Source organism: Carassius carassius, chromosome 23, assembly GCF_963082965.1.
Source record: "Carassius carassius chromosome 23, fCarCar2.1, whole genome shotgun sequence".
NCBI classification, from domain to species: Eukaryota; Metazoa; Chordata; class Actinopteri; order Cypriniformes; family Cyprinidae; genus Carassius; species Carassius carassius.
Genome location: NC_081777.1, coordinates 26,289,971 through 26,305,836, shown reverse-complemented (window position 1 = coordinate 26,305,836; position 15,866 = coordinate 26,289,971). Strand labels below are relative to the sequence as shown.

The window sequence follows — 15,866 nt, the reverse complement described above, 5'->3', positions numbered from 1 at the left end:
AGGCTTACTTATTCTGCTTTAAAAGTGTTTTTGTGGGATTTCAGACTGTGCTAAGCCTAAATTTGTGGGTCTTAGTTTAAATACTGCCCTTATCTATGTAGAATTATCACAGTGAGAGGTATTCTGAGGTTTCTGTCTATATCCCTTGCAGGAGGCAAACAAAAATTGTTTGCAGATCTTATACGTGGTATACCCAAAAAGCATGAATTGGGAAACAGAACCTACTAATTTAGGGAAAAAAACGTGAGAATACAGAATTATACCACTTTAACTTTTATGAAAACGTTTGATTTGTGAAAATGAAATACAATACAGTTAACATTATAAATGTAAATTACTCTTTTAGTGCTGTGTGCACAGAATTATCTCAAATTAAGCCATGCATTTAGGAGGGAGCAAAATGGTAATTACAGTGTCAGAAAAAAGAAATGGTTGTCTAGCTGTAGACCTACTCCTATAAGACAATTTCAAGAGTCTGTTACAGTGAGACAGAGGGGTCAGTTCCTGTGATTCCTTCAGTTCTCTAACAGATTACATCATAGCATCCTGCTGTTCTGTGAATGGCGACATTGAAGACTGTCTAAGTAGCCTGGGTCTCACTATTGAACTAGAATTACATCAATATTCACTGGACCATAGAGCACTCTTTGTGTCCTCAGCAACTACAAGATTGATTCTTTCTATATATATTACCCATAGTATATTACCCATAAAGCCTGCCTAAAGTGTATGGCTTCTTCTAAATGAAAAATATCTGTAGGTTGAAGAACTGATTATTGGAGCAATTCATTTGAAAAGACTTTTGACTTTGACCACTTTTGCCAAACACAATGGCTTGATTTGTATATATTTTATTTCTCCCTGGATGTGGGCCCTCTGGTGGATGTTTTAAAATTCAGCTCATTTAGGACTGCATGTATATACAGTAGACTTGACATTTTTATCATTAAGACCTTTGTAATATGTTATTAATAATAACTGACCTGGTTTTAACAAGAACTGAGTGTTATAAACTAAACAAATCAACAGTATTCACAACTGTAAGTTATGGCTGCAGACCTAAAACAATTGATTTGAACACCAGTTCTTTCAACGGGACACATCGGCTTCAAATTCAAAGTGCGAAAACATGTCATAATATTCGTGTTGTGCCTTAATGGTCTGTTGATCATCTGCATATTCACAAAATGACTCCCTTTTGAATTTTCACTTTCTTGTCTAGCAAGCGTTTTCTTTAGCACATTTTAAATTCACGCCCGCTATATTTGTGACATGATTCAATAATTAATGTTAACACCACAGCAAATTAAATCTGAGACATGAATAATTATTTCACTCAAAAAACATGCCTTGCATCTATGACAAGAACACATTTTGGTTTTTGGTTTAAGGACAACTTTGATTAAAGGTTTTGACCCACTTCAATTGTTGATTAGTGTGCATATGGTGAGAACACTTGAGGCATTTTGGTGCTTCTATATTTTAGTTTTCTATATATTTACAGTAGTTAATCATTTATGCTTATGTGTCATAAACTAATAGCATGTTACTATATATTATATCAATCTACCTTGACTGCTAAAATATTATTTTGACCTTGAAATATACTGATAAGCACTATAGTATTAGAGATGGTAAAACTAAAGTCCATATAACAAATCAACATTCATCCTGAATGGACTTGTCACAAACCATGATAACATTTAAATTGTGCAAAGTGTGCAGTAAACTACATCAAATGTAACAAACTATCATTATAAGAAATAAGAGCAAATGTAACAGATAACAAAAGATAAATCTTGATATTCTTGATTGCATACCTGTTAAAAGGTCAAATTAATCAAACAGCACATATGTTTTCCTTATTTAAAATGTATCTGTTATTAACGGTGCTGAGGGAGCCAAAAGCCAAGGAATATTGCTATTCAAAACTATTTACTAGACTAAAAATCTGCACGAAAAGTGGATCAAATATTTTGTAAACATTTCAGAATGCGTGCAATAGAGGGTTAAGTCAGACCGTGTGTATGTGTATACATACCCAGGGGGAGGGGTAGTGCGCACGCGCACTGGAGCCACTAACCACACGCGGCTCAATCACGACATTTATTCGGCGTCCACTATGCATCATCTCAACACTCTCAGTGTAAGGACGTCTAAACACGGTCGAGCGTACTGTAAATACTGTATGGGCATCATCCACTCTAGCCTATGGGATTCTCTCCGCAAATAACATGGGTGAAGAGGAGGATGTCTGGATAATTCATTTCAACACTTTGCAAGGATGGGGACTCGGATATTGTTTTTTAGCAGAGGCATTTTGACAAAGACGAAGAGAGAAGTCAAAGAAGGGCTTTAATATCATCTTTCTACTCTTTCATTTCCTTTCCTTTTCTTTTTGAGAGATGATCGCAGAGTTGGTGTGCAGCGCCGTGGCACTGCTCCTGTATGTCAACACACTGGACGCCGATTTCTGCTACGATGACAGGTATGCCAGGGAATGAACCTGATACATCTGCACGTTCTTGATCGTTGTAGTGAGTTCACCGGTTTCGTAGCAACCGGAGAACATTGAGCCGAATGTAGTGGCGGCGGCTTTTGTTCTTTTCATTCTGTTACATGTTGCAACAGCGCGTGGAATGGCGGCGCGAGCATGACAACTGACAGCGGATAAACAGAGCCAGTCGCGCAACTTTGAAACATTAAATCTTGTGCGTGTGTGTGGTTATTTATTTTTTTATTTTTTTGGAATGCACTCAAGGACGCTATCACGTGCTGTCTATTTGTGATGGTCGGGAAAGTGATGATGCCTAAGAATATCGCACTCTGCTTGTTCATTTATAACGGGGAATTGTCAGCCCGAGGGAACTGAGCGTGTCTGAGACTGGCAATATAGAATTAGAGTCCGATAGTGATATTAAGGAATGGGAATTGTGTTCCTTATGAGGCTTTGAGTACTTTTGATGCATGCTTTTCTTGTTGCATGCATTTACTGCACTCAGTAGTCTTTTGCCAAAATAATGAGATAATCATAAAAGCTTATCTACTAAAACGATGAAGGCTAACAAATGAGAAATAATATTAAATAGTGTGTTAACACAAACGTTTACCGACTTTTTAAAAACTTAAAGGGGCGGCATGAGTGAGAACTAAATGTAGCCTGTATTTAATAATGGCTACTAAAGCAACATCTGGTGTTTAATTAATATTTCGAATATACAATCCTTGTATGTTTAACTGCACATTTTCTTATTAAAACCTATTAATTGAGGTCTCACGAACCTTGTGTAGGCTACATTTAGTCTTGGTTCGTTTTGGATCGGTCATTCATTTGCGGTTAAGCAAGTGAGTCAAATCAAAACAAAAAGCACTTGGACTGATTCATACTCGTTCTTAATTCTCTAAAACAAACGACTCATCACAGAGTCGGTATTTGGGGAATAGGACTGCACTGCCCGGTTTGTATGTTTTTGATTAGCTGAGATGAACCAGCTCATAAGAGTTAGTCACTGGTGAATCGGACTGCACCGGTCATCATTTTGATTCGATAAAGAGAACCAGATAATGGGAATAATTTATCCTAGAATCACTTAATGAGAAAATCCGACTCAACTCGAATATCATGAAAATAGCATGAATCTCTTCTGCCTGCCTTAGTAATATTCAAGTACGCGTTGTAGGCTAATATCTCACTTTGTCCCGCCACTTGTTTCTAATGGACGGGAAAGCCACATCTCTATCAACTCTCTCACATGGAGAACGGTAGCTTTTCATAATCTTTTTACCCCTCTACCCCACTGGGATGACACATTTATTTTCCTAAATGGCGTTAGGGCACGTTATAACAACATTCAAGAAAACTAGAGCTGCACGACAGTTACGCGCCGTTGAGAAGCAATAATCCAGAGAGCAAGCGAGCGACGAGAGCGTCCACTGTCGCCAGTTGTGAATTAATGTGTCTCCAGGGTTAAATTACTACATTTACAGTGACTAATTAATTTAATTAGATGCCTACCGGCATTCTTATGCTATAGCCTACAAACCATATAGGCTTAACATGTTTTCTTTCTGGCCGACTATCTCAGAAATGTGTGGAATCTTACAAATGGGGAAATTATCATTTTCCTCAGGTTGTCAAGACATGCATTTCTCTGTCATTTTCTTCATAGCATAGCAGTTAGAGCAAGTGTGAATCCTCTGAGCAATAAAACCAAAGTTTCAGTTACAGTAGGTAGCCTATTGTAGATTGTGCACTGTTTTGTTGCGTAAACTGCAGTCTGAGTAGATTTGTCAAGCAGTGCCTTGTTTTCAAAAGACTCATGTTTGTGATTAGTAGCAGGCTTCATTTAAAGCCTGTAACTTTTTTTGTGTTCAGAATTAACAAAATTTATATAATGGAGTACACCATAAATCCATCTTCCAAACTATGTTTTTGGCTTATCCTGGATCACTACGGTACACCTATAATAAATGTTTATAGTCTGACTATTTTAGGCTGGTTTGGGTAGGTACTGCTGCGGAGTAGCCCAGGGGTGTAGCTATTCCAGAAAGCATGGTTAATTTACCGTCAGCTATACCCTGAACTTTCGGTTGATTAACCCCAAACCTTCCTTACTCGAGGTATGTGGTTCCAAAAACGCGTCCGGGAGTAAATTCATTCAACTCCGAGTATGTTCCTGGTGAAGATTCAAGACATTCTCAACAGAGCGATGAATCGACAAGTCAATATGGAAACGGGTGCTAAGAAAAAGCGTGCCATGCTGTTTCTTCTTCTTTTATTCAGTGGTCGTTTACATGCGTAGTGCATATCGCCACCTAATTGATGGTTGTGCAATCATTTTTTTAATGGTATTTTGATTTAGAATTTATACATTATAGAAAATGCCTATCCATGTGTGAGATGATAATATAAAATGTTATATATATAATAAATTAAACATTGCCTTGTCATCAGGGCTTGACATTAACACCTGCCAACCTGCTAAATGCGGGTGGATTTTGCTCGTGGCGGGTAACACAGTGACTCCAACTAGCCACTTTGGCGGGTTGAATAATTGTAGTGTTTTTAAAAGGCATTGCGTTTCGACCGCGTCTCTTCCATTATGAACGTGCATACTGCATTTGAAATAACGAACTTGAGCACAAAAAATGATATGTGAACGGCCCCTTCATCGGTCAAAATGTTTACTTTCAGTTAACGGTTAAACGGTCAATATGAGCATCCCTAATTGGAATATAAACAATATAACATACAAAATTAATTGATTTTAAGCCACACAAAGTCAACATGTTGATATTTCTTGCTCGGAATCTGCCATAAAATAAAAGTTTATTGATCTTTGAAATTGTATACCTGCGTTATTATGCCATTATCATTATATTATTTGAAACTGGTCTTAGAACGACAATATTAACGTTTATCGCGATAATTTCTTGGACAATTTGTCATCCAGCAAAATTTGTTATCGTGACAGGCCTAGTGGTGAAGTAAATTAAGCCTGGAACATAACCTTCTCCGGAGCAGGTTATCTTCAGGGAGCAAGCTACTATGTTTACTTACATACCCGATTTTGGAACCGAAAGCTGAGGTTATCTGCTTGCCTCTCCTCAAACATACCCATAGGCCTGCACAATTAATTGAAATGGAATCGAAATCATGAATCACGTTATTTTTTTATTTATTTTTTTTTGCGTAACTTCAGTGAACTACGGCTCTTTGTAGTAAATGCTGCGCCATCTGAAAGCAGGTGATGATGATTTACTGCTGATTACAGAACTGGCTTTACTAACAAAATGCGGATGACAATCGCATTGTTTATTGTGCAGCCCTACATACCTGGGTATGTCACATAACCTGATTTTTGGAATACCTCCATACCTTCGTCGTTCGTCAGACATAAACCGAGAGAAGTAGCTCTGCCTACAGTGTTCTTCCGCAAGACGCATGCAGTTCTGTTTATTAACCGCTAAAGCGCCAAAAGTTACGGACTGCAGCTTTAAAACTAGAAGTGACATTTTGTCTCATGGAGTTCCCTGAGGTGGAAGGAGTGCAGCAACAAGTGTCAGGCCAGTTCTGGGAAGTGTTACGCCTCCTGTGCTATAGTAATACTTTAATTTGCATTGAGAAAGAGCAGGTGTGACGTGGCGGCAGTAGAGAAGCCTTTCTTTTGGTTTGGTCCTGATATCACACATGTAAACGAGAATGGTCCCTTAAATCACTGCAATGACCTCTGTTATTCAACCAAAGGCTTGTGAGGACCAAAGTTGGTAACATTTAAGTGAGCACTATCAGATATCCCTAGTCGTATAAGGGCTTTTTTAAAAATGGGAGGTTGGCATTTGATTTTGGAGCATAATAAAAGCGTTGAGGAATGGGGGTTATGATTTTTAATGTGGAGACAGGAAACGGAGCACTTAGCAAAGTGGTTTCTGCACATATATATTGTGACCAGAGTAATGCAAAAAACATTCTCTTCAAAATGCTGGCTAAAAAGCTTCCAAAAATGAAAAATGTGAAATTTTGATGGCAAAGGAAGCATGACTTATACATCAACATTACAGTATATGTCTGGATTGCCTCGCCACTTTTTAAGCATGACATTTAGTTCCTTTTTCAGGCAACTTATGGATGTTTCATGTTGGGAGAATTTCTTAAAAGGAATTATTGTTTTAAGGATTAAAACAGAATTCTAAGTGAAAAAACATATTCCTGATCTAAATATGTTGCCTTTTAAAAGTGCTTCTGCATCTCTTTTGGGTTTATACATGATGCACTGCTAAATCCATTTTTGAAATGAGTTACTGTAAATTTAAAGGGAGATTGCCTCTAATAATACAAAAAGGTAAACTTTCTATCGCTTCCTCATTAAGAACTTCAGCTGCTTCCTCCTATCTAATCCGTGTACCATTTATGCTGTTGTGACATACCATCACTCAGGTCTATTATGCGCTCTGTAAGCTTGACCTTAGTGCGGTGTGTCCTTAGGGAGCTCTCTGTATCTGCTCTTCATCTCCAAATCACACTCAACCCTGACACCTGCGCTACAGAGTGGAGGCCATAACTTGTAGAGCTCATATCTGTGATGCCATAATCCCCACACCCAGAGAAGAGATGGAGAAAAGAGTGGATAGATGCCAGGGCTGAGTTATGGCCTCATCTCCGTAGCCTGCTGTGAACCTTTCCAGAGGTCTGATAGATGAATGCGCATGAGGAATTATCGTCATTCACCTGAAATTGAGGGCAAACCCATTGCCGTTTCAAGTTCTCGCGGGCTGTATTTATTTGGGGTTTGTGGTTTTGGAAAAGAAGGCTTTGAGTTGGATGAATGAGTTCCTAAAATGGGTAATTTTTCTTTTTTCCTTTCGCATGTCGAGTAGAATCAGATACGTTTTGAGTATTTCCTCCACAAGTACTTATAAAGACGGCATGAAATGGCATTTGCAATGCATTCATCTTCTATAATGTGGCAGTTTTCAGAGTGCAGAAGAATATGGAGCTGAAAATAATGCAATATGGGATTTGTCTGGACCGTGAAAAGTGGACCATGGTAGACTATGATAGTATTGGTTAATAATTTTTGCCTTTTTGTGCAACCTTGGCTATGTAAGGAGAAATTAGAAAATATTTATGTATACACAGTGTGTGTATATATAAAAGGTATACATATATATAAAAGGTAAACATAATAAATTTACTTTTTCTTGCATAATGGTTCATATTGCCTTTAAGAATGTGAATACTGTAAAGTCTGCTTCTATATTATCTTTAAATGTTTCGCAAGTATGTTCCGAAGCAGCATCTCTCTGGTGCTTTTAGCTCTACACTGTAAGAACTGAATGTCATATTAAACCTCCCCAATGATTCTTCTCCATTAAGCAATTTTCCGAGTGGTTCTGCTGGTAGTTTAGTTTCCAAGCCTGTTTAGCTGAGGCTGCAGGGATGAGCTGGTGTGCGCTTTAAATAGCCTGCGCTGTTGGTTTGGGTTTGTGGTGCTGTCTGGCTCTGTTCTCCTCAGGCCCTGCTGGAGTGTCCACCCTGTGGATCCGACCGCACACTTTGGCTCTGTGGTGATGTCGAGAACCAAGGGCGGCAACCCAGACTCAGAGCATCTCTCTCCTTAAGCCATCCATCCCAGCGGTACCCTGTAATTATCTCGGAGAGAGAAACATTAGAGCGAGAGACACTCTACAGCTCACACCACCCCTACATGGCCCCCTTTTAATCTTCCAACAGCTCAGTCCAGATGGTCATGTTTGCAAGGCATTGTGGGTGTTTCTTTTTTTCTTTTTGTGTTCCTCCTCTTCTGTACATTTGTTTGAGGACGATTCATGGGGAGTGTGATGTAGACATCAGCATTCCAGATGACTGTGATTATACCATTGACTCAAAGAGTCTCTTGCAAGAAGGCGTTGGATCATTGGCATATTGTGGTCCAGCAGAATGTGTGTTCATGCTTCACTGTAGAGGCACTTTGTTTGTTAGTCTGTTGTGTTTTCTTTTTAATTAGTGCAGTGTGTTTCCATGCGAGTCTTGTAAATGGTTGACTTCTAGGCCTATACTTAGAACATTTGTCAGAGTTTTTTGGATAAGATTAAAACTGAGGCTCATCAATTTTTATGCACAGACAGTGCAAAACTTCTCCAAGTGCGTGCCAGTGGCCTGTGAGTTTAAAAGACTTCAAGCTGAGGGTTAAGTCATATAACTTCAGGGAGTATTTTGCCACATCCAGAATGGGGGAAACGTATTGCCTCATCTTTTGGTTTGAGTAGAGCTGTCATAAAATAAAACACCAGAATGAACAGTCACCTGTGCCATTTGAGTTAAAGCTGCTTTTGAAACAGCTGCATTCGCTTTACAGCAGTATAAATGTTTTTGCATTAAGTTCATAATGCCGTGACAGTAGTCTGTCATTGACTGAGTATAGATGGAATCAGAGCCCAGAATGAACATGGTGTTATAGTGGTATTTGCTAGTTAAGTTGGCTTTGGTGAGTCAGTTGTAACTGTACCTGTAACCAGCTGGCTGGTAACTTTATTAGGAAATGCAGCATTAAGTAGTATAAATCGAAAGTGTAAGTGACATCCATAAAACTGACTAAAAAAAAATAGCATAATTAAGAAAGGATCTGCTGTATCGCATGTTTAATGACAACCTCTGGATTTCTTTTTTTTTTTTTTTTTTCCTATATACTTTTTCTCTACATGGTATTGTGAGTATCACAAATATGCAAAGAAAAAAAACAGCTAAATATTATAAGAATTGCACATCTGATTAATGCAAAATAAATAGTATTAAAACAATGAACTTTGTAAATAGTAGGGCTGGACCAGAATATTAAATTATTTAAATATTCGTTCGGTGTGTTGGCATTCGATTTTCAATTTTAAGATTCTAATATTTGTATTTATTTTTTGAACACCTGGCACCCCCCGTGATACGGTTATTATTCGCCCTTGAATATGAATTGCCCATGAGTGAACGTCATGATTAAGTTCATCTGGAAGAGAAGACAAAAATGCCAAGACCTCAGCTGTGTGAGCACTTTAAATTGAGTGAGGACGAGACAAAGGCAGTGTGCCAAATATGTGATTTTGAAACTCCTACCACAACAGCAAATCAAGTTTAAAAATCGGAGTTCTGTAAGTAGTATTTTACACATGATAAAAACGTGCACTTAATTTGCTTGGGAAAAAAAAAACTTCAGTAGCCCAGCTTAATAATAATTTGTCTATAATAAAAGTATTGCTCTTAACAGACCTGTGTGTTTTGAATCACTATCTCGGATCATACAGTATAAGCCTTGCCCGCGTGAGGCGCGCTGCTTCTGGCTCGCGCTGTTCTGTAGTTTACTAAAAGTTTTTCAATTCTGAATGTGTCACGTGTCCATATTGCAGCAAAATGCGACACTGCACTCCCTTGGGGCCACAGCAACACACCTGCCATGCGCGCCGCATCCAGTGTAGACAGCATAATCGGTTCTATTGTATTTTTCCGCGCCGCTCGCGTCCAGTGTAAACATGGTGTTAGAGTGAAGAATATGTTCATCCCCCTCCCGCCGAAGCTTAAAATATTCAGTGTTGATTATTACTGAAGCTTCGAAGCTCAAAAAATATTATTAGAACCAGCCCTAGTATTAAAACTATTTAATAAATGAACTTTTCACCACACTAATCAATGGTGAATATATTGTTTATTACTACTATTAAAATTATTTTCAAATATTAATGTATAATATATTTTCTCATAGATTAGTGTACAAAGTAAAAAAAAAAATAATGTTAAAATTTTACTATTTAAATTGTAGTTTTAACTTAACCATTGGCTCAAAGACCTCACAATTAAATTACTACATTGTTTCACTTAAATATTTAAATAAATTATTTTCCAACAGTGCAGCACAAAATTTTACATTTGAATTTGTGCATTTGGCAGATGCTTTAATCCATACACATTTTATTAATATATTGCTGGAGTGTAAAACCGTGTTCTCATTGCCCTCAGGAACAACTGGATTCGCAATGGATCGTTAAAAGTCGAGGAATGTATAGACGTTTTTGTTCTCTGAGAGACTCCTCTTGGACCAATCTCTCTGTGACGTATTCTAACCCCTGAGTTCTGGGTCAGCGGCCTTCTGATGAACCACCAACACTATTAAACACAACCCGCTCTACTGTAGTTGGCGTGTGTGTGGGGGGTTTTGGTGTCTCCCTCTGAGTAATCTGACTAACAATTACCATGGCCATGACCTCGTAAGGTGAACTTTCTCAAGGCTGTAACCTCAGACCAACCATTTCTCCAATTTACTGCAGTCCTGCTGTGTCCGGGGTTTAAACTGAGTGAAAAACACCATTCAGTGTGTGTCTGACAGAAATACCAATGCATAAGTACATTCTGAAATGTTCTTAATGTTCTTTCTGAGTTATATAATTAGAATGAATTTAAAGCATCAGGTTTGGTCTCTCTCAATATTTTGTGCATTGAAACAACTTCAGAACAGTGTATTTTTTTGTTTTTTTTTTTAAATAAGAGTTTGCATTTGTTTTGATTAATATCAATATAAGGATGCAAAATATCATCGCTATGTTTTCAAAATTATATTAATGCATTATATTAATGCATTATCATCTGCATTATCATATATATATATATATATATATATATATATATATATATATATATATATATATATATATATACTGTGTATATATATATATAAATATATATGCTTTAACACTATACTAACTAAAGATATATATATATATATATAAAACTGATATAAGAGGAATGTTATATTTAGAACAGCTATTAAACATCACATCAAAGCTCTGTCTCTCTTTCTTTTCAATAATTTAAGATCAAAAAGTATGCTTTAATCTTTTGCAAATGATTACTTTGACATCAGACATGGTACTGTATCAAACTATTAGCATCATATTTACTGCGTAAGTGTATTGTTTTTACTTTAATAAAGTACTTAAACCATGCAGGTGCCTCTTGATAACCATGTCCATTGTCCAGATGGCGTCTAGACTGAAATCTTGGGATTGGGAGCAAGCCGAGGTTTTTCCCGACTCTTCTCAATCATTTGGTAAGCAGAGGGGGCCTCTGTCTCTCTCTCTGTCCCTCCAGCTTGATTACTGAAGTGAAGCACTGTCAGAACAGCCTGAGATTGGATGGCTGTCATCCCACTCTATTGGCTCTCTGAGGGAGCAGCTTCTCTCTGTGATTGCCAAGGCAGATGATTGTCATTTGTGATGTGTGGGCCGAAATAAGCTGCAGGCCAGTGTGGCCTGACCCTTCGCTGCCCATGGGGCTCTAAAATGGGCTGTTGGTCACAGCTGATGGCCTTTCAGGCCTCCTAAATCAGACAGGCCGTAATCAGCACTGAAAGAGAGAGGCCATATGTACAGCAGCTTTACTGCACAGTAGAAGACAGCAGTGCAGATTAACTTTACTGGACACGCTGTAGGAGTGCATGGCTACCTCTACAATCGCTCTGCGTCTTTGTGGCTGTCATTTAATTTAAACCCAACAGATTATCTTTCTAGATTCATTATTTTGCCCGCCTTCTCCCTGCCCCCTTCAATTATTGAACTAATCACATTAGCCACTAATTAATGTAGAATTATACCCATGCATAAAGTGTATGCATCTTACTCGAGTCCTGCTCTTACCTTTGCCCTGAAAACTAGGGTTACACAATCATTTCAAAAAAGTAAATTAAATGAATAACTGTAAAATTAAAATAAATTAAAAATACACTTATTTTTGTATTCATTAAAATATTTGAATATATATTTAAATAAAATAATCTTAATAATAAAAAATAAGGATACTAGAAATATGAGTAATGTATTATTATTATTTTGCATGTTAGAATAATGTAGTAATATATTTTACAATAAGTAAATAAGCATTTTATTAATTTTGCACTTAACTTTGACTTAAATAAAAGCGTACATTAAAAATACAAACAACTTAACTGGACAAAAAAAAGAAATTTTTTGACAAGTGAATTACAACCTGTGTCTGTTTTACTCTTCACTCCAAGAATTCTAAGAATAAGAATAATAAATAATAATAATAATAATTATTATCATTATTTTGCATGTTTGGTCAAATTATTTGCCTTCATTTAGCTTTGCATTGTTGTTATTCAGCATTATTTTAGAATAAATATATGAACGTTTTATTAAATTCTCAGTCAACTTTGAGATTGATTAAATAATAAATACATAAGTCACAACTAAATTAGACCACAAATTCACATTCAGAAAGGTTCAAATACAGTGAAAATGCAAAAAAGGCTGGGTTCTGTTTCACTCTTACAGCTTTTTTTCCTCCTCTCTCTCAATATAAAAGCTGCAGTTTCTGTGTGGTTTTTGTCACTTTTTTTCAGGCTTTATGCAAGCAGCACAAATATTAGATGTAGGTATATCATATCACAGTTCAAATCGAAGTCGCATTATTTGAAAAAATAGCACAGCGACTACAAACACTCTCAGAAATGACATTACAGATGAGAGTGAACTTGTAAAAGAATGAACAACAAAACTTGGCTCTACCAACAGAAAGATGGATGTGAGTTAGTTTGCTCTTGCTTCAGGGGATGTTTAGTTGGAAGCTTTTCCACAAAATGTTGATGTAATGTTATGGCTTCATCTTTACACACAGGTCTCAAATCATTTCCTTTTATTTCACTAGATTGGTAAGGGTCAGAGACATGAGTTTTGATTTAGAGCTAATGTTCTTGATGGATCCAATGCGGTGTTCCTGTCCTGTGCCGGCCTGCCTTCATTTTAATAGGATTAGCAGTAGCCTGTGGATTGTGGGGGGTGCTGTGTCAGTAAAGCGTCTGATCCATTTGAAGCACAAAACCCCCCTGCTGCTAACGTCTAAAGAGGATGCTATAATGCACTTAAAAAAATGAAGCAAGCCTCTTTTTTTCTTTGGTCTACCTTCTAGTGTCTCCTGTGCAGCTTCTATGCCTGCAGAGGAAGCTGGGACATGACCTGGCCAAGAAGCTTTTGTGCTTTGTGGAGATCTGTGTGGTCTCTATTCACTCTTCCGCCTGTGCACACCATTAGCGCTCACTGATGAGAAATAAGCCTCGCTTGTGCTGCCTGTTGGCTCAGATGAACAAAGAAGTGCTCGTTTTTTTTTTTGGGAGGCAGAGAGTAGATGCAGTGCCTTTGTGTATCAACCTGTCAGAATCAATCTAATCAGCACTGCAAACGTGTACGTGCTGGGAGAGACGACCCCAGCTGGAGACCAGAGCATTATTTGGGTGTATTTAGGTGCTTTAGGTGTTTCTATTGTTATAGATGATCAGTTTTCATGCATGTGACATGCTTGTAATATTTAATCTTTCTTAGGGATTACATATTCATGTGTAATATTTTTGTGAAATGTAAAATCTGGTATTAACATTTTTATGATATTTAATGCTTTTTCTCTCTAATTAAGATTGCCGTTTTAAAAATGTCAAAAAATGTGTGATGTATTAAAATATTGCAGAATTATATATTTTTTGTGCTGTCAAACTATTCATTTTACTGTTATATAAATGCATTGAATTTTAAAGATCATATGAAACTGTATCTTTTTTTTTTTAATTGCTGCACTTAAAGTAAGCATAGCATGTGATTCAATAGAGCTACTGAAATGGAAATCATTTTACTGAGACTTTCAGCGCTACAACAAGCCTTCCCTCTTTCTTTCTCTTTTTAGATCTTTAAATATTTGCGCAAATCTTCTAATGCATTTATGCAAAGTCAACAAATGATGTTGTTTTTGGCTATGACTTAGTAAAGCTTTCATTTCTCGAAGGGTTCAGTTCCACAATCCTCTCTCTACACTGATCTTATCATTGCTATTACCTTTGATTCAGCAATCCTGTGGCCGGCTTTGCAAGCCAGAGATGACTTTGCCAACCTCGTGTAAGCAAACCAGGGCATGTGAGCCGTCTGTTTTCCATATCTGACATCATGCCAGATGCGCAGCGCCCATTTGGTTTCTTACAGAGATCAAGGGGATAGAAGGATTAGATTCTTGTATTTAGTAATAAAGGTTTTAGAAAATGAGCTAAAGTCTGAATGGTCTGATTAACACAATGTTCTTAAAAATAATTTGTGATTTGAGTTTTGTCTGTTTGACTACTTCAAATGGATAACTTACCCCCAAATTAAAATTGTCTCATCATTTGCCCACCTTCAAGTCTTCCATATTTGTCTGACTGCTTTCTTCCACAATAAACAGTTTCGTCACAAACGTTTAGCTGTTCTTTTGAAAGCCAGTGGTTTCTGAAGGCCAATAAAAGCATGATGAAAATATCATAAAAGAGGTCCACATGTCCTCTAAATCCATATGATGGCTTTGTGTAAAAAAGGCTGAAACTTAAGATATTTTTCCTTTTGTCACTGTTCTCAAATCTCATTCAACTAGCATTAAATTCAAATTTACCATGACAGTCATGAGACATGCGAGATCCTGTGAAGTTTGACATCATTGACGAATGAGAATGAGCTATGGCAAAGGAGAAGATTAAGTGAGTGTATAATGACTATGTTATAATTGTACTGGTAAGTTATTCTTTTAAAATAATTTAAAGAGATAGTTGACCTAAAAATGAACAATTTGTCATCATTTGCAGACCTGCCATCAAATTTCTTTCTTCTGTTAAACACAGATGTTTTGAAGAATGTTGGTAACCAAACAGTTGCCGGTAGCCATTGATTCCAATGTATTTTTTCCCCATACGTCAATATATAAAGTGCATTCTTTACAGTATCTCTTGTGTTCAACAGAAGAAAGAATTTCATACAGGTTTGGAACAGCTTTAGGGTAAATGATGACAGAATTTATGAGCTGCAGGCTCAGAGTTATAGAGTTATATCTTTGATTTGCATTCTTAATTTTTTTATTTTTTTTTTAAATGCGCCATATCTGTAAAAGTGTTGAATAACCAATGACAATCCAGATTTAGAGCCCTCTTGCTGGCTGTCTGCATGTGTCTTCTCTCAGCCTGGCACAGAGAAGTTGTTAATTGGTCCCATGGAGGACACTTCTGAACGTCTAAAGCAACACTTGCTGTTTGTCATCAGTTTTCCATCTTTCAACATCCAGCAGACATCAAACTTCTTTTTTCAGTCTGTGATCTGCGATACTAATATCAGTCTCTGAGGAGACGAAGACTGCCTGCACTGAGATGTGTTCTTTTTTTAGATTTGGTAATTTAGGTAGAAATGAGAGTAGAAAGAGAGCAAATCAAATCCAGCAGCTGTCACAGAGGCTTCCTTTGGCTGTGAGTGATCGCAAAGAACATCTTGGAGGTTGAGTCATTGCTTTTGGAACGACGTTCATGTTG

At 37.2% G+C, this 15,866-nt stretch overlaps 1 protein-coding gene across 1 annotated transcript in view; it reads left to right on the top strand.

Moving 5' to 3' along the window:
* The first annotated feature begins 2,068 nt into the window (after positions 1-2,068).
* The window catches only part of tmtc2b (transmembrane O-mannosyltransferase targeting cadherins 2b), a 111,426-nt gene continuing 97,628 nt past the window's right edge, over positions 2,069-15,866 (top strand). Inside the window, exon 1 of the mRNA XM_059506763.1 lies at positions 2,069-2,488. Coding sequence (XP_059362746.1) covers positions 2,406-2,488 — 83 coding nt within the window. The 5' untranslated portion in view covers positions 2,069-2,405. The remainder of the gene's footprint in view (positions 2,489-15,866) is intronic.